General features: G+C 40.6%; 1 protein-coding gene across 1 annotated transcript in view; it reads left to right on the top strand.

Annotated features, from left to right (window-relative positions):
* The window catches only part of ANK2 (ankyrin 2, neuronal), a 135,858-nt gene that overhangs the window by 34,303 nt on the left and 76,820 nt on the right, over positions 1 to 24,735 (top strand). The window contains 6 exon segments of the mRNA XM_017738986.1: positions 5,409 to 5,507; positions 6,018 to 6,116; positions 18,931 to 19,029; positions 22,163 to 22,348; positions 22,798 to 22,821; positions 24,676 to 24,734. Coding sequence (XP_017594475.1) covers positions 5,409 to 5,507; positions 6,018 to 6,116; positions 18,931 to 19,029; positions 22,163 to 22,348; positions 22,798 to 22,821; positions 24,676 to 24,734 — 566 coding nt within the window.

Raw genomic sequence — 24,735 nt, 5'->3', positions numbered from 1 at the left:
CTTAGTGCTTCCGCTGATTAAGCATCACCGGTGTATTGTAAATTCTAGTGGGAGTGGGAGCAGACTCCCTCTGCTAAAGGTCAGGGAATACTGAGTAAGCCATCACAGCTACTACTGCAGCCTTCAAGTTATTGCTACTCCTTCTTCTCCTCCTCAGAGTTTGACAGGGGTGTCCGTGTCATTGTGTTCCAGCTGTCTAAGGGGAGAAGCAAACACAGTCTGTGCAAAATGCAGGGGTGTATTTTATTTTTAAGAGTGAGATATCTCAATGCTCTTTTAAAAATGAAGCCTTGTATGTGCAGGGTATTTTTTTTTTCAGAATAATGCTATTTTTAGACTAGATCCCATCTGAGAAAACCATACATAATGTTAAATATAAGCTTTCCTGAATGGAGAGAACACCCGGAGAGTCTGTCTTGAGTTTCAATGTTTGGTTTGGTTTTTTTTTTTCAGATCCTGGGTTTTCAGAGTGGTATGTCTTTATAGATAATCAAAGTATTTTCCCAATGTAACTCTTACCAAGATATGATGGAGCTTAATGTTTCTGGATATACTGAACACAGAGAGTGGTTAATAATACAGTTATATAGTTAATAATTAGATATTACTTAAATATGCTTCACTGAATGCTCCCTTCATAACAAATTCACTTATTATGGAATTACTTACTTTAATCTGAATTCAAGTACTCTCATCTATTCTGAAAATCATAAATCAATTCTGTTTATTTCTGGAGAGAGTAGAAATGTCAGGGGACAAAATTACCCTGTTTTAAGAAGAGTCCCTTACAAAAAAAATCCAATTCCTGGTATTTTATAGGACAGATAACCGATAGTCATGGGAAATCTCTGATTCCTTTAAAGCTGTTTTTCCTATGTTACAGATGTAGTTTTTTAGGATGTGGTTATTGTTTGTAGTTAATGTAGCAAGAGAAGACAGCTTGCTTCTGTATCATGTTCAAAATGTTGATTAGCAAAATGAACTTAAATCTTACACTGTGCGTTTGGTGCAGCCCAAGGTTCCAGCAGGAGTTAGACCCCGAAGTCTGACCGTTCTGAGAGCTCATCACTGCCTGCTGAAACTGAATTGGGGATCCAAAGGCAACATAGAGTAACATTGCTCCATCTTGTCCTTGGAGACCTGTCCATTTTCAAGGTGATGTCTTGGAAGGAAAAATGCAATGGGTGCTGTCGTTTGCTTTGGAAAAGTCTTTTGCGTTCCTCCATGAAGTCTAATGCCTTGAATAGAACAGGATTCAAATATTAGGTAGTTTTGGGGGCCTCCAGCTGCAGGGCTTTTTGAGCTTCCGTCAGTTTGGCTTTTGCTCTCGTTTTGTTGGCTTCCTTTTAATTTGACTGGTCTCTGTTCCTTCAGTGACATCGAGACAGAGCACAGCTGTTAATTACTCCCTCCTTCCCTCCAAACAGAAAGGCACTGCCTCTCCCAGCAGTGCTAGCTATAGTCTGAAGGAGCACTGTAGCATAATGAGGGCAGCAGCACCACATTTGATGTCACTCAGGGGGTTAATTCAATTTCTTGACTTCCTAGACTACTAGGCAACATAAAGTGAGAGTTTTCATAACCTGATAATATTTTTCTTTTTTTCCCCACTGTCCGCTTAATTTCTTCGTGGTATTTTTAGGAAAAACTTCCACAAACCTTTGGACTTCAGAAAGCCAAGCCCAGCTCTCTAATGTGCCCTTTCCCAAATCTTTCTTGAAAAGAGGTTGCCACATGTGCTTTTTACTTCTCCGAGAGATTTATTTGGAGAAGAGACTTTGCAGAGCCATCTATTAAAGAGGGAAAATTATTTGAGTTTAACAAAGACTATGATACTGCTTTTTAGTTTCTGCCTCTGCTGGCAAAAGGAGTTAGCACCACCATACAGAGTTAGTCACAAAAGCTTTTTAATTTTCATTGTGTTTTGAAGTTATGCTTTACTGTTGGACTGTTTTCATAGAATTTTTTCCCCACTTCTTTCAAACACTTTTTTCCCCCCATCTCTATGTTTTTATGTTCTTTGTCATCCTCACTAAGTCTCACCAGCAGAAGGTGAGTCGAGCTTTCTAGGACTGGCAGGTTATTGTCTATACCTGTCACTTAGAGCTGAGCTTAGAAGGGAGGGTGTAAAAGCCCACAGAGGGGTGACTTGGCTGATGTAAAATGTCCTTTGAGCTACAGGTTGATCTGGTGCTCTGCCAAGACACTGCTTTTCCATGGTGTCAGTTTGCTTTGGCACAATAGGGTTAGGTGGGAATAGGAGAAGCTGTTGGATCTGGGTGGTGTCCTGGAAGGAGTAAATGGCACAGGAGGATTGATGCTGAACCAGGCATTGATGAAAGAGCCTCCATTCCATGAGGATTGCTCCATGAGGCAAATGAGTACAAAGGCAGAGGTAGCAGGGACTTTTTTGGGTGATTTCCAGACAAGAGCAGTGATGGTGCCTGTCTTATTGGGAATAAGTGACTGACTTTGGACTGGCTTTAAAAAGGCTGGTCAATTTTAGGACGTCCAAGAAATCTCTGGACTTTTCCAGTGTGGTGAAAATACCTGGGGTGGCACTGCAGGAAGTCCTGTGAGCAGTTGGTGGTATGTGAACATGTTTGTAGCACTCCATGGGATACACAGCATTGACGTCTCTGCCTCAGTGGTAGAGGAGAGAGAGGATTGAGGGAATCAGGCACTGCAAGGAAACACTTGGAAACAAGAACCAGCTTGGAAGGCTCCGTATTATGTTACTTTATGAGAGTTAAAATTACCAAGGAGTCTCCAAAAGAATGGCAGTTATGGCCTATGCAGGCTTTGTCCTTATGCTGCACAGTTTTCCTTAGCAGACAACTAATTTCGCCCTCCCCAACTGTTTGGTGGGCATGGGAGAGAAAAAGGGACGTGTCAGAAACCTTTGTTGTTCTGAACTACAAAAATCCATTTGACAGGAACAGAGGAGTTGCAGTGATTAAATCTGAGATTCCATCATCAGAAGCAGCAGGGATCAGCCACGTGGGCTGGGAAATAATTGCAGCGTTGGTTCTGATTAGGGAGAAACAGAACAAAAGTTGCTTTAAGGCTTCAGTTGTGCTGGTCCTCAGCATTTAAAGTGCAGGGCTTGCTACTGCTTACTCCAGCTTGCTTTATTTAAGGAATTATGGAATTTGAATGTCTATAGTACTATTTTTAAGCTAGAGTTTCTTCCTATAAGCTTTTTACTGGACCTCAGCTATTAATTTTCTTCATGTTTTAATGAATTAAAGAGAAGTCCTATGTTGCAAAGAAACTCTATGCAGCAATATCAACTTTCAGGTGCTTAATATGTGGCATCAGCAGATATGTGTCTCAGAGGTAGGAATACAAGTGTTTTAGAAGCTTAAGCACTGGGACAAGCCTTGCTCTCTCCATATTTTGGTACATGGTAAACTAAAACAGAAGCTTATCCTCACCCTTTTGCATTCAGAAGTGTTTATGGGTCATGAATTTTGCAATATCTCTGCTGTTTGTGGACTTCAGTTTGTTCCCAAGGCGTGAAGAAGGTTAATAACATGTCGCAGCAATACATCAGCTGTGTACACTGTGAGGAGGACAAGCTGCCCTTCATATTCCCGTGGAAAGTGTTGATGACAGAATCTGTGAGATCAGATAGGGGAACGGGTCTTTGTTCTTAAAAAGTGAGGAGAACACTGTGTTTCCCCACAAAATAGTGTTTCAAAGCTCTCAGCCACTGTAGAGTAATTAGGGTTAGTTGATACTCAGCTGAGATTAAAAACCAAGAAAGATCAGAGCTTTTTGAAACATGTCCAGGCTGCAAAATATTCCCTGACGTGTGCGGTATTCCTTGTTCTGGTGCTTACGGTGAACCTCACCACGTATTTTTGGCTAAGGATTTATCCTTTACCAGGGCATAGCGCTACTGCTACCCCTGGCCTCTGCAGCTCCACAGTAAGAGTGTTTCCTCTGGAGTAAGGATGTTCTGGTTGCTGCAGCTTTTCCCACATAATGGGGTTGATACCGCATTTGTCATTAACATTTCCTAACTACCAGGCTGCAGAAGGGTGTTCCTCTGCTTTTGGCAGCCTGGGACTGTGGCCTTTCTTTAGTTCCTTTGCTTTTCTCCTAGTTCCACTTCTGAATTTGACCACAAAATCTGCCTGTGCTGCTTACATGGATGTGGAATTAAATGGAGTTAGTGCAGAAATGCATTTGGATTGCTGTGTCTGAAGCCATTGGACCCACTCCCATCAAATGCCTCCTGTGAAGTGCTAAGTGCTTTAAAATCCCACTGGGAATTACAGGCTTGAACTGCCTCTGTGAATGGACAAATAAAAGCCAGACAGTCGTTTGTTTATTTCACATTTGAAATGACTCTGAACTGCTCAGAGACAAGGAAAGTGGTAAATTTACACAGTGCTGAATTTGCTGCTGGTTGCTCAAATACCTGAGTATTGCTCCTGATGTCTGCAATATGGAAACCAGTAGAATGCTGGAGGGAATAGCAGTATTTGTCGCTGTCACCTGCCTGATGTAGCATGAAAAATACCTTAGGATTGTGAAAAACATGTTGGCAATTCAGCTACAATAGACTGCAATTTTATTTTTTTTCCCTTGGGTGGAATGGGGATGCTAGGAAGAAGGAGATCAAGTTTCCATGGCAGGAATTTATATGAGATAAAGTATCCTGTTCCTGTTTAATGTGGATAGGATTTAGATGCTGACTTTCTTAGGTTATTTTTTCAACAATCCTAGCTTTTATTTCATTAATTTTCTTTTCCTTTTTGACTGAGATGGCAAAACATCAAAGCTTAGTGAAGACTTGCTCATCAGACACCAGCAGCGGTACCAGATCAAGGATCAGTTTGGAAGTCAAAAGTGGTCAACAGCTATTTTGGCCTATTTGTGCTTTTGGGTTTCTATTTGATACCAGTTTTCCCAGCGGAGAGACCAGGGTTCAGGACAGCTGTGTCAGCATGGAAGAACCCTGACTGAGTAAACATATCCTGTGTAAATTTGGCTAAGTCCTGTGATTTCTCAGTATTAATAAAACCTCAGTAGGGCTGGATAAGGTTATGGTAAAGTGAGGCAGAAAAATCACTCAAGTTTTGAAATACTGGGCTCCATGGAGATGCCCAAGGTAGTAGTCTATGGAAATGGGAAGCTATTAGAAAATAAGGAATCTTTTCTGGATACTCACAAAATACAGTTTGTTTTAATGTATTTGTTACTGTGAGAAAAATGTTATCGGGGAATTTTGTCCCACAGAGCCTTGGCTTAAACAGCCATGTCCAAAGTATCTGACTTATGCAGACAGTCAGCTAAGAGATGTAATAGTATTCCAGCTCCTAATCTTCTCCTTATCCCAGGGTGAGGTAGGAATGTGCATCTGATATTTGTAATGGATCTGGCCCTTGTGCTTACAGAATGGACTCAATGCTCTGCACCTGGCAGCCAAAGAGGGCCACGTGGGACTGGTACAGGAATTGTTGGAAAGAGGCTCAGCTGTGGATTCTGCCACTAAGGTAATTCATGCACGTCTGTAAGTTTATTTAATACATGTGAGAAATACAGAAAAAACCCCAAAAAGTACAAAATAAGAGAATAATATAATTACTGCACTGATATTTAAACTGTTATTTCTGTTACGGCTGGGGAGTCTCTGCTGAAGCTCACTGTAAGTAAGTGAAGAGGAAAATATAATTTGTACTGTAATAGAGGGGAAGCATTAGAAGTTTTTAGCAATGCCAGATTTTCCTTATTTCCAGTGACAGGTTCTCTGTATTTTAAGGAGAATTAGTATAGCTCCAAGTAGTAGATTTTTTCAAATTTGTGAAAATCTGTAACTGACTTTATCATATCTGGAGTCTTTTCACCCATGGGCACAAAGGAAAGAACACCCATGGGATAAGTTGTTTTTCCTTCAGCCTTTCCTCAGGCAGGCACATGCACATGAATGCTATAAAAAACTGCTGATTGAAATGATTCCTGAAAAAGGTTAATGGTAACTTGCATTTTCCACTTCCCTCTAACAGAAAGGGAACACAGCCCTGCACATTGCATCCTTAGCAGGACAAGCTGAAGTTGTCAAAGTTCTGGTGAAGGAAGGAGCCAATATTAATGCACAATCTCAGGTATGGTGCTCTTGTCCCTTCTCAGTTCTGAAAGTTATTTGGTGAGCTTTTATAAGATAGATCCGCGATATTAGGCGCTGCTTCTAAACATCCAAGCCTGAAAAATCAAGCAAATGGAGGCATTCTTTGGTAAGTAGAATAAAAGTAAAAACTGAATTGAAGTCATTACGTGCTCATTGTGTGATACCGGAACTCGTATTGTTGGTGACTGAAAAAATTCTGAAACAATTTATTGAAGCACACTAGGAATTCCTAAAATATTTCCAAGTGTCTAAATATTATGTGTGAGTGGTATCTGGTGAGCAGTAATGAAGATAATTTCTCAAGGGCTTAATTTGTACAATTGCTTTTTATGGTTATTTTTTGGTAAAAGTTTGCAGATAACTTACGCCAGACTTCCAGACACTTTCTGTATGTGATGAGAAAGAATTTCCATCAAAAGTTTGCAATGTACATTTGAACTGGGGAAAATCACCTTGTCCTGGCAGGGAAACCAAGTGTAAAAATGGCACTCTTATTTCCACTGACATGAAACACGTCTCGTCTTCCAAAACACATCAGAGGATGGGGTGATGTCCCCTACCTATGATTTCCTTTGATTAGGGTTAAGAGCCATTTCTCAAATAAATAATTTGGTTAATGTTTGTAAACGCTGCCTTAATTATAGCAACTGTCTTTAGCTATAAGGGGCTGAACAGATGATATAGATGATAAAGAAACCACATCTTTCCAAGGTACCTGGCTGGTGACATCCTCAAAAAAATTTAAATTTTCCTAGCACTGGCTCCACACCTTGCTTGCCCAGACCTGGGAAACTGGGACCTGGAGGGTTTCCTGTTGTTTGACATTACAAATTCACCATGGACCAGGGTAAAGTAAGTAGAGAGCAGGAGATGAACAAGCAGCTTTACAAAATGAATGTTTGTCTGTACCTTTAGCACATTTTAAGACAAGAGAAAGCAATTGAAAAAAACTTTAAGCTGCCTGACTCCAAGATTTTAACAATGTGTTCTCTATTACGCTTTTTGCACCAAAATGACTGAAGAGCTCTCTAAGGACAGCTGATGGTCAGTTGCTCCCCATGCTCTATTCCCATTAAAGATAAGAAACATAATTCCTTCGTTCAAAAATATAGCGAACTCCTTTCATAATGAACAAACTGGATGTTTTCTTCATATGTTTATCAGCCTTTTCATGTAGAAGATAAAAAAGTCTTTAATGTTTTGAGCATGGTAAGAGAAATAATTGTAAAAAACAATACTTTCATGAAGCATTATTCCTCAAAAAGTCTTTGTGAAGGTTTTTCCTTAGGCTGAAAAAATAAATGAGGTTTTCTAAATTAAAAAAAAACAAACCAGAAATTAGAATTGGAAAATGTTTATGTAGTATTCTAGTTTTAAACACATTTATTGTTCTCACTGGATGCTTTGTGTAGTGTACACAGAGCTGTTAACAGGCATTTGCTACTTGACTTAATTGAGTTAATCTGATGGAGGACATTTTCCCCATTACTGCTCACTGGTTGCCTCCAGGCAGGATGGATTGGAACTGCTGGGATACAGATGTCCTGCATTTGTGCCTTGTTGTCTTAATTAAATAAGTCCTGTTGACTTGACTGGGAGCTTGAGTCCTTAATGTGGTGTCATCCAGCTTTGGGGCCTTTGAGTTGTCTTTCTGGCCTGCTGTGCTTTTCCAGAAGAGGTGGATGAGATGGATAATAGCTGCTTCAGGCAGGAGATGGTCAAAGGCTCTTGCTGCCACTGCCAGAGGAAACATTCCAGTGGAAGGTGTCCCTTAATTATAAAGTAACTTTTTTGTGCTCCGTGAGTGGAATGAAGCCGATGAATGCTGCCTTTCTGCTTAAGGTTGCATTGACATATCAAGAATCACATATCACAGAAAATGAATGTTAGAGAGAAAAAAACCCCAGAAACTCCAAAATTAATAAAGAATAGACACATGATTTATGATAACAGATGAAGAAAGGTTCAAGCATACATAACTACAGCTGGTCAAAAAAGAAAAATAGGAAGTTAGAAAAAGGGAAGAAGAATGACTGAACAGAATCTGCTTGAGTTCTCAAATAATAAGGTTTATTTATCTAGAAACATGTCACTGATGGAAAAAAAGGAGAAAAAAATCATATCAGGAAAGAGCTTAATCGAGAAAGTGAGAAATGAACAAAAATACAAATTAAAGCTAAAATGGAATACAAAAGTGAGAAATTATAACTGAAATGCTCAACTTCTCGTTCTTACATTTTCCCTCAATTCCACTTCTAAAAATAGGTGCCATATTGTCACCTTTAAATTTTTTAGGAGCAGTTGTTGCTATTGAGGGCATATTACATCTTCTCCTTGGTATCTCTGTTATTTCACACTTTATATTTTTTAGGCCCCTGTGAAATGGCATTTGCTGGTAGTCATTTAATGCCAGGAGAGTTACTCTGGTTGGTCCATCACTTCCTCTTTAAGGAATTCAGTACCTGTCAAGGCCATTCTCATTTTCAGTGATGACAATTTCCCTTAGTGACAAAATTTCTTCTCTGATTGTGAACTGGTAGATAAAGGACTAGTTGCAACTCCAGCTTGTTCAGTTTCTCGTTTTTCCTTTCATTTTCTCCATTAAATTGCATAAAAACACTGTCCTTTATCAAAACTTATAAGCAATGACATCTGAAACACCACACTCATTTCCTAGTTCCTTGCAACAGCAAAATAACAGAATTATCTCAGAAAATGCTATTAAACCCACTGTAACCACTGGGATTACAAACCCCATCTGTGCTATCTGAGGCCGTTAAGCATTCTGTGCTCTGATTTTATAGATTTTGGGTTTATATTAGATTACTTTGCCCTTCAGTTTCATGTTAGCCTTCAGAGCTGTTATTCTGTTCATCTTCCTCTTTTAAAAGCTCTGTTCCTTTTGAGCTAACATGTCATCAGTGCTATTTTTAGAAAAGTAATTTCTATTTTCATGCAAAGCCTAATTGCACAGTGATTACTAATTGAATGACTCCACTTCCAGTTGCATGCGTGCCATTTGAGAGCTCATGTCTTCCAGGAGTGTGTTTCAGGCAAAGGGTGGGACGAGGGCACACCCAGAATGGCCAAAGTTTTACAGGTTGCTGCTATCTCTTGGCGTATTTCCACCAAGAACTGGGCAAGTGTGGAGTGTTTTGGTTCAGTTAGAAGCACCTTTTACTACAAATATTAAATAGTAAATATATTTATATAATGAGTATCTATAAGCCCTTCACTTGATTGACTCCACTCATAGTTCAATGAGTAAATCTAGACAGGTATCATCAGGTGAAAACCTGATTTCTGCAATTTCTCTCCTTGATTTGGCCATGATTTTGGTCCCGTGTCGATCTGACCAGGCTGCACTTGTTGATAATGAATGGATGGTATGAACAAGAAGGCACAGTGGGTAATGGATCCACTGGGGCATTGCAGGCTGTTCCTTTGACCTTTGTGTTTCCTTGCAGAACAGAACAAGGTCCGTGCCATGGATCGATGCCATCTTCTGTACTCTGTATTCACTGGGGTGGGTGAATCCTCTAGGTACTTGTGAATTTCAGTGGGAAATTCAGGCCAAGTCTTCAGGGAGCATTGGATTGTTCCATCAGGCAGACCCATGGAAGTGGAGTTGGCCACTCGCTTCTGTCACATCCACCCACACCCATGCCCCCATGACACACTTTCACTGAGCCTGGTGTTACACTTCTTGCATAGCTGGATCATCTCTTTACCCCAAACTACTTCTTAGTTGTTGCTAGTGCATTAGAAAAGTACCTACATTTTGTGCTCTTCCTCCCAATGAGATTTACATTTTTGAGATATCAGGAATTCTTACGTGAGTTCTTGAGTTTTTTTTCCAGGTGGAAGAAATATCACCAGATTTAGTGAGTCCAACCCTTTCTTCTGATAAATTACTCTTTGTCCCTGTCACTTTCTCTTTAAGTCATCCTGGACCATCTGACTCAGGTAGAGGCATCAGAGATGTCCGATAACTGGAAATCAGCCTTCCAAATGTGCTGATAGCCTGACTGCAGTAACCCTAATAACTGAGTGTACCTGTAGACTGTCCCTGCAGCAGTGATCCTGACCATGCCTTCCTTGCATCCTGACATTGCTCCATTCCCAACAAGGTCAAGAAAAGCCTCCTGTGGACAGTTGCACCTCCTAGGATGAGGCACTTTGACAAATGCCAAGTGTTTGAGGTATAAAGCTGAAAAGTAGAAGGCAAAATGAGTAAATACAATCTGCTCCTGTTTGGGAACTGTAAGGAAACTGTCATACCCTGGAGTCACCTAAGAAAGAAGTGATTCCCTTCAATTTTAAAATTCCTGCCACTGAATTTACAATGGGATGCGTTCCCCATTAGCACAGGTTGTGTTTTGACCCTTGCTTTGTTTAGGGGCCCTCACGAAAGGAGGAGCTGCCTTTTAATCATCAGATTATTTAAAGTGACCCAGATACGGAGAACAAGGATTAGATAAATCAGTCCTCCCCCAAGCTGATTTTGTTATTTAAAAGCCCTCCGGTTTCCTTTCCTCGACATCCTGCTCTAAGCGCATTGCGCACACATTAGCCAAGAAATGTGTTTGCTTAAATTTGCCCCTGTTATGGTCACCACTTCCTAGGTCAACACACAGGACATGCTGTTGTGACTGCTCGAGCATTCTTATCCAGACTTCTCATCAGATGGAAGCAATCCCTAGGGCGGCACATTTCCAAAAGGAACGATAAGAGCTCCTTGAACGTCCACATTCCGTGTTACCACAAAAGCAAAGGGAGGATTTAGGTGATTCTCAGAGAAGTGATCAGCTTGTCTCTCTCAGGATGCCCTAGGATTTGCTTTACCAGGGATTGCTCCCGCCATGGGTTGTAAGGATAATCTAACCTTAGGAATGGAATACATTTTGCAGAGTATTTGCTACTCCATTATGACAAAAGGTTTTAATTCCACCAAGTGGGTTTTTCTGCTTCTATATCAATATATTTAGAGCGTCAGATTTTTAGCTGCTGTGTATCAAGAGGAGTAATTTAGCTACAGTTTGTCATTGCTAATGTAATAAAGGGTCAGGCCCATTATTTGTTCACTGGAGGGGAAAAAAAGGGAAGAAGTGCCTTTTAGAGGATTATATGGGTTTTGAGGGACATAAACAAAAGTTGTACATTAAGAAGAATGAAAAAACCCAAATATTTCAAACAACAAAGACTGAAAACCAACTGAAAATATTTACAGTATGTGTCTGAGTCCATTTTACTGTAAAAGTGCTATAAAAGAACGAGTGGTCCAGATGGAAAGATTCTGATTGAAACAAGAAATGTTTTTTTCAGTCAGTAATAATTATTCTTAAAGTGTATAAGCTTTAGGGGGCTGCAGGAACTCAGCATGCCAGTGGGAAGGGTAAGGGCTTACCAGACCAACACACCATATTTCTCCCCTGCTGGGATGACACAGGGGTGACTGTGAGAACCAGGCAGTGCAAATGCTAGCCATGTATGTTTATGAGCGTAGGGATGACTGAGCCACAATCAAATAAATAGAAACATCTTTTTTTTTTTTTGCTTTAACACAATATTGTCTTCCTTCCAGCCCTCAGCCACACACAATAAATGGATACTTTCAGGACTGCTTTTCTCTTAGCATGTTTTGGAAGACAAACCCCAAATGCAGTTTTGGATGAGTGCCCAGATTCAAACCTGAAACTCTTCCCAGACTAAGCCTTTGGACCCTCACCTATGCCCAGTATCAAGGTGGTGTCTTCTTGTGCATGACTAATCTGTTCTCTTCCCATTATTCTCCATCAGCTCCATTTCTATTACAAGCTCCCTTGGTGTAAAAATGCCATTTCCAGGGCATGGAACATCTTGATTCTGCCTGGCTGTGTTTCAGGCTGTTATTACTTTGCTGTCCTTGAGGAAAAAATGGTGGTATTTGAAGCTGCTGAAATAGAATGTTTGTGCTCTTTAAATTCAGCATCTCAGCTTGGAAGTGACTTCAACTCACATTTCGCAAGAGGGGCCTTGCAGTAGGGAGGCAGCAGGTGTCATACACGTAGTGCTGCTCTTGGAGTCCTGGGTGATATCTCATGAATGAACTTGCCAAGTTTGTCACAGCCCAGACAGCATCATTTATCCATAGGCTTTGTCGTTATTGCCATGGTGTAAGTATAGAGTGGCAAACACTGTTTATATTATTAGGGAATTAGTGGGACAGCTGAAGGGGTGGTGCTATTTTCAGTGTAGGCTTCTGTGTCACTACATTTAAAAAAAATATTTATTACAAGTTAGTTTATAATCTGTTGTCTCATCTGTAAATACTATTTTCTTTTCTTTTTTTTTTTTTTTTTTTTTTTGTTTAACCGTTTGGACCAGTTTAGGGACCAGCCTCCCTAAATCCAGTAATTCTTATCTTGTTTCTGGGTACTTTACTCATCTTCTGTGGGACTCTGTGGGCCTCAGCATCTGCCACGTGTGATGGATGCGAGAATTGCCACCTCAATGATTGGCTGACACTTGCTGGGGGATTTTACGACAGGTTCGAGTACAGCAGTTTGCTTTCCCCTTAGGGTGTGCCACTTTACATCCAGCATTTCTATGTGCACAAATACTTACATCCAATCTCTATGTCATCCTCTCTAGCACTTTCTAGCTTTATTATAAAAGGAAATGATAGCCCAGGCAAGTGACTATATAACGTACTGCTCACTTGGAAGTATGGAAGAAAGATTCTGCCCAGAAAACATGTGGTGCTTTGGTCAGAAATCCACAGTATTTCATTCTGTTGTGGATGTATCTAAAAGTGTTTTTATTGAATCTCTCTCTCTTACAGTGTGGGTATAGGAGCTCTTGATTTGAATATTCCCCATCTTTCTTCAGAGTAGCCTACTTCCTGTTGACTATATGGCAAAGTGAGATTCCTTAGGCATCTTAAAATTAAATTATATGAACTTCCCTTTATCTTATCCCTTTATCTTACACCCTTATCTTCACAAATTTCACAGTTGCTGTTAGATTGAATGTAAATGTAGATGTCACAGTTCAATTATTTATGAGATTTTTTTAATGAAAAAGAGTATGGATTATCTGTGTCATGGAAAAATATAATCTAATGAAAATGACATACGAAGGCAAATAATTGTTACAATTACTGCTACGTTAAAATCCTGGATTTTGTTGTAAGCTGAGAGCAACCAAAAAGAGACTTTTAAAAATTGACATAGGTACCTTGATCTATCCTTAATTCACCCTTTTATACAGAGAATCTCTCGTGCTCGGATACAATCCTCTTATGAAGAGTTTATTTATAGACTGGCTGAAAATAATGCTCTGAGCATAATGCACTGAGCAAAGTTCCCAGAATTGTGGTATTAATGGTTCTATCAAGATGTGTACTTTGAATTTAGCTTGCAGATGGCATTTATTTGTCACTCCCATATTTCATTGATTACAATTAGTTTATTGCTTGGATTGTTAGAGGATTTTTCACTGAGTCGCTGAGGATGGAGTCACAAGGGCTGAGGATGGAAGACACCGCTGGGGCTCATCTTGTCCACCCTCTGCTCAAGCAAGGTCACCCACAGCCAGCTGCCCAGGAACATGTCCTGGTTTTTGAGTATTTCCGAGGATGGAGACTCCACAGCCTCTCTGGGTGACCTGTGCCAGTGCTTGGTCCCCCTCCCAGTAAAAAAGTGTTTTCTTAAGCTCAGTTTGTGCCCACCACCTCTGTTCTTTTCCTTCCCTGCATAACATTGTCCTGTTTGAGAGAGAATAACCTTTGCTGGAGTTTTTTTCTCTCCTGTAGAGATTCCTGGCAACTGGGATAAGGGAAACAGTGTCTGCAGGTAGAACTGTTAAGGTGATGTGTAGGTGCCACTGATTTAGACTGGTACTGGTGGAAAGTGGGGAAAACAGGAAGATGAATTGTCTGTTGCTGAATAAAGATTTAGATCAGAAACTTACTGTTCTTGTTGAAGTTGAGCAATATTCTGAAGAACAGAAAAAAACCCTGGAACAGGTCTTGAACTTGAAGGCCCCCAAATGACCATGATCTTAACTGCATAAAACATTTTAGTATTAGTATTTTATTAGTATTAATATTTATATTAGTATTTTAGCACATGACCATGGCGCACACAGGTCTTCTGATGTGTGTGAGCTGTTTGATGAATAATCTAAGTTTGTCTCAGTTATGTCTCATCCTTAATGTCAATATCTGTTTTTCTTAAGTAAAACTAAGTAGATCTGAGCATTTTGATGTAAGCCATTGCATGAGGTGCCAGTTTTCTTGCCTTTCCTGGTCATCTCTGTCATCTAGTACAGTCTTAAACAGTTCCTAGAGGTTTAAAAATAAAATAGTTATGTTCATCTGGGTTTATGTTGACTAGTTAGTCAAAGGATATGTTGCTAATTCTCATGAAGCCTCTTCAAATAGGCACAGTGTAGAGATTATATATCTCTATTTTCTGTCTTTTCCTTATCAATATGTAAAAAAAGATATATATTTATATATATATGGATATAAGGTGTATGGATACTATAGGTATGTGGACACTAAAGTCCACAGCCAGCAGTTCAGTACTGCATGTGAAGAGGAACCTTAGTTCCTTGAAAGGCTGCCATGAAATAAAACTCCACCAAGCTATAGAACTGCATCAATACTCTAATAATCCCTCTGCTTCTTCAGTCTGTGTTCTTCATTAGGGCTCGGGCACAATTTAATTATACAAATTCTGAGTCATATATAGACTTGCCAATTTGTATTAATAGCTTGAAGAATCATTTGAGAGCTACTCGTTTTCTCCAATTAGCCAGTAAATCAGTGAATGTAGCAGAAAGAACAGAGTATGAAATATACTCTGTTCAGTGAGAATTTCTCACTCTGACGTTATATTACAGCAGTAAACATCTTGCAGTACACATTTGTGGGGCTAATGAAATTGGAGTATTCTGTCCTCACCACGAATACTCAGATGAAACAATTGTTGGGAAATGAATGTTATATATTATTATACAATTAATTTCGATTTTTCAGGTGATGCACCAAACCTAAACATACAGACATAACATGATTGCACAGCTGGGCTTTACAGGAAAGAAGAATGTAGTGCATTTCTCCTTTTCCAGGTCACAGTTGGTATTCTTCCTTTAATTCTGGATAGTATGGGATCCTAAACTGAAGGGAAATTTATTGAAATAAAAAGTGCCCAGCACTGGCCCAATAAAATTGCTGAGTTCTATTCCACGTGTTAAGGAGAGAGGTCAGTCTCCCTTGCAGTATGGCCATGGAGAATAATTTCCCAGTATGTCATGGATACAGCAGGAGACGCTTTGGGACAGTGAAACAAAAGTCAAGGGAAAATGTTTTCTTTAGGTTGGGGAGCTATGGGATTTTGAGCTTTGAAATATCTCTAGAAGCAGAACAGAGAGCTGAAGCATTGGTGTATAGCTCTTGGCAACTAAAAGATGAGAAACTGGAAAGGGGATTTTAGATTGACAAAAGGAAATGAAGGGAAGGATCTGCTTTTGTGTGGGCATTTCCATTCAGCTGCAGGACTGGCTGAGAGAGAGAAACGCTGTGGAGGAGAAAGACAGATCACAGAAACCATGTGGGGTGGGAGGAGGCTGGAACACCTGGGGTCCAGTGGCCAGGGGAAAAGGAAGAGCACTAGCAGGGCTAGCACGTTATCCCACTGTGCACAGCTTTGCCAAGGAGAGCAGGCATATTGGGAATCCTAAAATAGGAGTTTCCTGGCTGAGGGCCAGGACTGTTGCAGTTGGGGACACTGCAATTAGAAACTCTGAAACCAGAGCTTTGCTGAAAGCAGACTTCTCCCTGCCAGCAGACAAAGTCAGGCTTGACCTTGCCAGGGGGAGAAATTCACGGGAATTTTTTCCAGCATGTCTGGTAAAGGCAGTTTTGCATATAAATCTTAGCATATTGTAATTCCCCAAATGAGCCAGATTTCAACAAAATATATACAGTAGTTTTTAGACTATAAGTAAAGCCTGAGGGAAAACAAAGAGACGATGACTTTACGTGCAAGAATTTTCTTTCTCCTAATTGCTGTACTTTCAGGTGTGATTATAGCACACGTGTGATAGAATGGGCACTCTTCTGGGTCTCTGTGTAGAAAAATACTTAGTATTTCTTGGTATTAAAAGGTCATTAAGTCATGTGTGCCTTGTTTATAGTCTCCTAATCCAGGATTTATTGTCCTAGTTGTGTTCCAGAACCAGGGACTTGAATTGATTAAAAAAAATAGATTCTTCAAAGCTTTTAAGCAAATTGATTTTCTGTGGCTTGAAAATTGTCATATTTGCCCAATTTAGCGGGTGTGATCCGTGTAATATTCCGAGCTAGAAGGATTTTACAAACGGCGCCTGTTACGTTTGAGAGATTAACTTCACCATTCAAATGCAGATGAGGCGAGTGGAAAATTTCTATTAGTTATCCCTCATAGTTTGCCACGTTGGTCCTTTCCGGAGTGGGAAGGAGAGCCGGTGCAGTGAGCCAGCTCGGTTACCTGCAGGTTCCTCTGTGCTATTCCCTACAGCTGCAATGGAAAAGAACCCAATCTGTTCCTAATTCCCTCTGCCAGCTCATGCCTCTGCTTAGTAATCCTAATTATGCGGTGAACAGCATTCCTTCATTTTATGTTATGATGGGATCTCTAATCTCCCCCTCCCTGTTAAGAGCTGTCTGAGGAGCAGCCGGGAGACCAGAGGTCCCTGACTTCACAGCTCCTGCCCCGGGGGGGAAAATGGGAGAGGCTGGCTCTGTGTGCTTCCAGTTTGCTGCCTGGTTTTAGCAGTGATTTGGGAGGAGGGAAGCTGCCCATCAGCCTGACCTTATTGTTTAAGAGGCTTTTCTTGATGTCTAACCTGAATTTTCCCTCCAGCAGCCTTGTAAACTCTGTGCTTTTTTGTTCTAGTCATCATGATCATGCAGAACAGACCTTCACTCTCCCCTTTAAAGACTGTTTTCCTTCACTTTGCCCTTTCCAGCCAGAACACCACCATTTTTTAGGTTTTTCTTGAACAAAGATAGCTTCCCTAAGGAGATAGATTTTTATGCCAGTGCAAGGGTTGTTTTTATTACAGCAGAATGAGCTGCTTGACCAGTGACCAGTCTCTGTAAGACTGCTGTGACCTTCAGGACCTTTTCTGCAGAATTCTTCTCTAACTTGTCATTCCCTGTGTGTATAGTTTATTTTTCCTGCAGTAGTGAAGGAACTTGTATCTGTCCCTACTAAATTACCTTTGTAGCTCTTTTGTCCATGGTTTCAAATGATAATCCTGTGGTGTGATGGACTTGCAGACTATGTTGGTCATGCTGTCTGTGATTATAATAGTCATATAAGAGTCAATCATTTGAGTAATTTCTGAGAATATTGGGTAATAACTGACTCCTGTGCAAAGCCACTCGAAATACATCCCCCAGTTTTGGCATTAAACGGCTGTTAATTGTTCTCTGGGTGCTGTTTTTTAACTCTGTCCCAGGATCATCAATGGGAATACCAGAACATTATGCAAAGCAGCATTAAAAGACTTGCTACAAAATATATGACAGTTACCATATGACATCCACAACATAAATTAGGTTTATTGCTTGAACAGTCCTCTACATTTGTAAACACAGAGGGGGGTTGTAAAGATATCAGTTCTACAATCTCTGTATTATCTAGTGACTGAAAAATGAGATTTCATTTCAGTGGGAAATTACTGGAATATTTCCACAGCGGGTTTCCTAGAAAGAATAATACTGGCTTCTCTGAAACAAGGTTTTTAGTTATCATGGTATTTGTATTAATTCCGATTGCTTGTGTGAATGCACAACGCTGTCATTCCGTGTGACAGCACACAAGATAATAAAAAAATCAAATAAATTGCATGTTTGAAGTCTGGTTTATGGTTTCTTTTCTAGTTAAAAGTGACCTTTTAAGCCAGAAGTATAGGTGATTATGTCTTCTTTTGGTACATGGTAATCTACGGAATATTGAAGAATTTTCTAAAGTCTTTGTAGAAATCTTAAAAACTCTTAGAAGTAAATTATGGATCAGACAGACAGCTCGCTTCCATGCCTTTCTTTCCTCAGGATTTTTTTGGTAATTAATTACAAACGTTTGCATTAAATTACTTTAATGTCAAGAAAGAACTTGCATTTCTAACGTAGGTTGATTGACTTGGAATAATTTTTTTACTTACTGCTTTATCCAGAGCAAATTCTTTTAATAAATGTAGGTCATTTTAATATATGTTTTTAATTAAATGATAGCTGAACCTGCTGTATGGTCAGAAATGCAGTTGTTCCTTCGGAAAGCTGGGTTCCTTTATGTTGGATGATTTGCAATGTTTTATGTATTACAAAATTTTATGTAGGATGTTAAACCTTTGCTATCTCTACTCAGCTTGTCAGAAGGTATGGACTTCATGGTCTCCAGGGGATGACGTCTTTGGTTAAGTAAATGTAATAAATGGAGGAAACTCTTGCTTTCCTGTCAGCTTTCATAAAACTTTATTGCCAGCTTTACATCCCTGAGCACTATCAGCAAGGAATAGCTGTATTAATAATTAGTGTGTCCATTGCTTCCTTAAAATATGTCAGAAGAAAATGAGTGTGAAAGCATGGAGTGTTGTGTGGGTTTAAGTGGCACTGAACATGACTGTGTTACGTGAAAAATACAAGGCTGTTCTTCTTACATTCAGTTACAAAACGCAAATGCTGTTTATTTATTTGCGGTTCATTATTGGTACATACCCTTTCCACATGACACGATTTTCTCCTGTGTTCTTCCTAGAATGGCTTTACTCCTTTGTACATGGCAGCTCAAGAGAACCACATTGAGGTGGTGAAATATCTCCTGGAGAATGGAGCCAACCAAAGCACAGCTACCGAGGTGAAGGGGTTTTCTCATATTTTTCTTTGCCTGTGTGTTCAGATCACTTGAAGTCAGGACTGTGTGGGCTGTGTCCAGAGGGCTTGTCAGTGTCAATTGGTATCAACAGGTAGTTGTTAACAAGCTTGGTTGTAGAACCACAGAGTGGTCTCGGTTGGAAAAGACCTCTAAGATTGAGTCCATCCATTAACCCAGCATGTGGGCCTTGGGATTTTAGTTGAGTTCAGAAGTGATGAGGCTCTCTGTGGTGCTGGGTTCACAGAACCATTTGGGAAGTCACCTACTCCAACCTCCTGCTGCTGTTCCCCTGAGTTACACTGATTCAGGAGCTCTCCTGTGACTTGGTGTAATTTGTGAGTATTCGTTATTGGCTGTGACCAGCGTAAACTGGAAACCAAACGGCTGACAAGGATTGCATCAATGAGCTTGGCAGGCAATGGGCTGTTTTCTCCATGGACACTTCATTTCTACTGCTGGACCGCGTGGGTGTAAATAGGCAGAAGGATGGTATTAATTGGGGATCTGGATTGTAAACCTGTAGTAATGTCTGTGCAAGCAGGGCAAACACCTAATTTGGAGAGATGAGACTCCATCTCAAGAGAAACTGAATCTCACAAGCTTCCTTCTGCATATGAGAGGGTTTAGGGGCAATGGAGAAAACTCGTTGGTCCTTAGGACTGGGCTCATTCTGTTTCCTACTCCTGCTCTCTTTCTGCCAAATGTTCTTTATTCCAAGCCAAGGGGGTGAGTGTACAGGCTCTGTGCTGCAAAGTGTGTCATCTTCCTGTTTGTTCTTCAGATGTGAATGTGCCGTGAGAAGTAGCTATAGCAAAGTTCCTCTCTGGTCAGAGCTTTTGTTCATGTTTATTGTTTTCTCTAGCCTGTCCAGAAACATTCCCCTTCTGGACCGCCTTCACGAGTGGATGAATTTGAAATCCTGGTGCTTTTATGCTTCCTTTCCTTCCCTTTAAACCTGTCGGTGTTAACAGCTGTCTTACTGTCCCTTCTTTCAGCGGATACTGTGCCATTTGATGACAGTTCCTAAAATAATCCCCTCATAGATGTGGTGATCACGTTACATGTCAGCTTTCTGAAATATGAAATCCCATGCGATTGCCAGGCAACGTGGCAGAAACACACTCCTTGTGAAGGAGCCAGGTGGAACTGGGACTCTCCAGGAGCCCAGCCCTGCTGCAGCCCACAGTTACCTGCTGGCCGCCAGCTCCCAGTAACTTCTGCTGGCTGGGAATTCATTCATTTTACAGGAATTGTGAGGCTGAGATAGTTATAATTTGTGCTTATGCAGACGTCCACAGAACTCACACTACAGTCTGATTTTATAAAAAAGGCAGAGGGGAGAAAAAAAAAAAATATTTCTACTCTTGAACCTGACTCCAAATCTGTCTTCTGCCATCAGAAAGATCAGTTTTTACTCAGTAGCTTGTAACGTAAAGGCTCTTTACCTCTTTATTGCTTAACTAGGTCAGTTTTAGGTTCAGATCTTGCTGAGGTGATGGTTTCCATGATTTTGGGAGTGTTCCTGAAGGAAGACCTGAGCTGCCATCACTTTCGTACGTGCCCAGAATTCATCTGATGAATAGGACGAAGAAACAGTACATTCAATAAGGTGGGATGGCAGCCTGAACTAGGGATGCCACTGAAATACAGGGAGAAGGATCTTCTGTTTAGCATCAAAGATTGGCCCTCCTCATGGGAGGTGAGGAAATGAAAAGCTTTCTCCAAGCTTCGGTCAGCCATGCTTTCCAGAGGCAATAGGAGAGGGAATGCAGAAAGAGTTGCGTCCTTTTAGAGAAGGGTGCAAGATGCAATGGCATAAATCAAATGGATGCACTTGTCTTTGAAGCCCTGAAACTTGCACTGCCTTTGGATGCATTTCATTTCCTCTCACACTTATATATGTGTAGATAAAAAAGGAGGGTATGGATGAGCTCGGTTTCACAGTGTCTCTAATCCAGGATTTGTTCTCATGTTCCCAGAGGCAAAAGGCAAATGCATTAAGCCATTTCAACACCTTATGTAGCCCCAATCTCAGAATTATCTTTACAGTTCAGCTGTTTTGTCAGCTGTTCCCCCTTTTTTAATTCACTGTACAGAATTTAATCTCTATTACAGGCAGAACCCACAGCAGTATTGCTGTTACAATGCATCTACCCACAGCTCAACACAAAAGGGAGAGAAAGTTATTAGATTACTGAGGGGAAAAATTGCCTTGGCAATTCTTCAGATGTTTCTTTCAGCATATGTTAGCTCTCATTCCTTCCTAACTTGGCCTTTATTCTTCTCTCATCTTTCCATATTCCTATCCCATAGCAATGCTGTCTCATCTCTCATGTGGTTACAGCATACCTGTGCTTGGGGAGGATGTGTGACCAAAGCAAGGTTCAGTTTGAAATCAGAGTGAGATACCTGGTAGCCCACAGTACTTCAGCCAGGAGAGCAAGCTGCTATCATGTTATCAATAATTTTAAAGCATTGGCTATCCTAGGCATATATGAAGGAGCAAGACAATTTTAAACTAATACAGAAACAAAGCTAAAACCATGAATGACAAGCAAAAAGATTTTTCTGATGTTCTTTTTTCAAAAAATAAGAGTTAATCTGATGTTTTCCTCCTTCAAATCACGTTCCTAAACATGATCTGGATTTCTTGACTCATGGTTCATGTGTAACTTGGAATGGGAACAGCAGCAAACACATTTGATACATTTTCTTTTTGCAGAGATGTGTGATGTGCAGAAACGTGTTCTCTCTATGACACTGTTCAGTGCTCAGTAAATTTACCAAAAAATTGCTAAAAATAGGCTTTGTGGCCCATTTTAAGATGAGAAGTAATTGAGAGATGCTGTAGAATGATCCTGTGCTTGCTCTTGACTTAAGAAAGACTACTTTGAAGTCTAAAAGATCTTTCAAAGCATTTGAAATGTTTGAAAGCCTTTTGAAGCTGTTTGAAAGAGTTAAAACGTTGTGCCTCCAATGTCATGTCCCTGGAGATGGAGTGCAGAGGTGGAAAACAGCTGGGAACGCGCTTCCCGAGTTTGTGTGTGCAAAGGGCGCAGTGCAGCTTCCCAAGGCTGCCGGCTGTGCTGAGCAGCCCTTGTTTCCTGTCTCCCAGGACGGTTTCACCCCTCTGGCTGTGGCACTGCAGCAGGGACACAACCAGGCGGTGGCCATCCTGCTGGAGAACGACACCAAGGGCAAGGTGCGGCTGCCGGCGCTGCACATCGCCGCCAGGAAGGACGACACCAAGTCGGCGGCGCTGCTGCTGCAGAACGACCACAACGCCGACGTGCAGTCCAAGGTAACGGGGCGGGCTCAGGGCCCAGGGACAGCACCTTGCATCCCTGCCTCCTCATGGGGAAATGGAACTGCTCCGCTGGGGAAGGACAACTTGCTCCACCAGTATCACCAGTAATACCTTTAAGTTGGCAGTGTTAAGCTACACAGTAATGACAAACTGCTCATTTTTCCACTTTTTAGTTACACCTCCCATTTCTTTGGTAACCAGCTTTTCCTTGTTATTTGCAAACCAGAAGCCACTGGAACGGAAGCAGGATCACTGCTTCCCTGTTAAATAGGATACTGGTTTATTGCCCACGGGAGCATAGGTTGTGTTTAAAGTTAATGCATGCTTGAATGGCTTTTCCCGTAATTAACAGCATAACTCATTTCAAAATAAGCAACATAGTTCTTCGTTTTGCGGCCAGTCTTTAATATTGTTCCTCTTTTTCCCAAACCATGCTGCATCAGATGATGGTGAATAGGACGACTGAGGTACCGAGATCAACAATTTTTAATTACTCTTTCTGTTACTTATGATTATTTTCTCTGCTCTTTGCCAATATTTCTTTCTTATTTAGCAGTAAAAGTGAAGATATTACTTTTTTTAAATACATTGAAATTTGTGATTCAAAAAACTTACTCTTATTCATTCTTTCTCTTAGTATTTCTTTTTATTTGTGTCAGTATTGAAGGACATTTTTGAGAATTCACATCAGTTCAAAGAAGTCTGAAGCGAGTAATGGAGCTAAGAGAGGATAAAGATTCTTTTTTAGCTCAATTTCATTAATTATGAAAATGCACTCACTTGACATAACTAAATCAGGGTGTCTGGCTCAGCCAGAATAACAGTAAAGTTAATTTTCTGTCTTTTACAGTAGTAAATATAATCAAATTATCCTAGGTAAAAACTTGTTCAGGGTATCTGCTTATTTTTACCGTTGTTCTTATTACAATCTTTTCCATAAAGTTTTGCAAAGCCTTCAGGGACAGTGTATACTCAGAATTTACCTGCAGTAAATAACACATTTCTTCTTTGGATTTTACTTCCATTAAAAATCATGGGTCTGATTGGCTAGAACCAGGATTTCTCCCCAAAAGATTATTGCCACTTTTAGGAGAAGGAATGGTTCCCAAGAATGCAGTTGTTGTTTCAATACCTCCTTTTGAATAATGGAGTTTCTCTGTTGGAGGAGGGAATGAATTATGGATGCACGTGCCCATGGGAAGGTGCTTCCCTGTTGGTGTGTGCACACATGAGCAGGCTGCCAGGATGCAGCAGTGATATGAACTGAAGGGTGACAGCTTCTCTGGGCACCTGCTCCATGGGCATGTTCTTCCCTGTGGGAAACAGGAAGGGGCTTGCTACAGTGCCCGCTGAAGGAGGGCAGCACGTGCCCACGTTGCTTTGTTCCAGGAGTGGCTTACAATGGTGGTTTGGACACTGAGAGGAAGGAAACCTAGCTGAGAGCACGCTATAGTCGAGAAGCCAGAAGTATTCCTCCCTTTCTGTAACTATCAGCAAGATCCAATCAAATCAGTGTAAAGCTCTCCAGGGAAACCTCAAAAGCAAGGCCCTTTCTACTTGAATTACTTATGAGAATGAAAGCTTGCTTTCTGTCCTAGTTTCTGAAAATTTAATCTTTTTTTATGTTGTTGTCAAGCGATTCTGTATCTAATAGCTGGAGCAGGTTTCACCTTCTAGTATTCAAAACACAGTACATAAAATGTGGCTTTTTTGATTTATAGGTTGCGAAGTTCCTTCAGATCCTTTGCGATCCAAATTGTATCTAAATATAAATAATTATGATTCTTTTACTATGCTGCTGAGTGGTTTGTCATGTAAACCAGACTCTTTAATTACATTTTGAGTAATTACTGTTTTTAAAAATCAAAAACAAACCAAAAAAACCCCAGAAGGAAATAGGTTGTCCATATTTCTATTTCTAAGAGCAGTACCATAAGAGTCCAACAACTTTTGTGGCTATTTACCCCAGTAAACAGATGCAGCCTGAAAGACCCATGTTGCTTCCGAATGGTAATAAGCAACTTGCTTTGTTTTCTTTAAGAATAGCTAATATATTAATATTTTCTGTGATGAAAACTACTCTTACTGGTCACCAGTGCAGGAGACTGAGTTGGGGATTGAAAGAAGGAAGCACTTTTGATAATCTCCCACCTGAAAACTGGCCTCTCTGCCTGAAAGGCTGTGCTCTAATATAGGTGGACACGGACTGGATAAAATTGACATGATGCATTTGTTGGCCAGCACTTTTAAAACCAAGTTCTAGTTAAATTGGTGATCTTGTAGAAGAAGATTTCCGTAACAAGGGCTGTTTCCCTTTGCAGAGTGGCTTTACCCCTTTGCACATCGCTGCGCACTATGGCAATGTCAACGTGGCCACGCTG

Source organism: Corvus brachyrhynchos, unplaced genomic scaffold, assembly GCF_000691975.1.
Source record: "Corvus brachyrhynchos isolate BGI_N302 unplaced genomic scaffold, ASM69197v1 scaffold597, whole genome shotgun sequence".
In the NCBI taxonomy this organism is placed as follows: Eukaryota; Metazoa; Chordata; class Aves; order Passeriformes; family Corvidae; genus Corvus; species Corvus brachyrhynchos.
The sequence above is the reverse complement of the archived record's forward strand: the minus strand, read 5'-3'. Positions and strand labels throughout refer to the sequence as shown.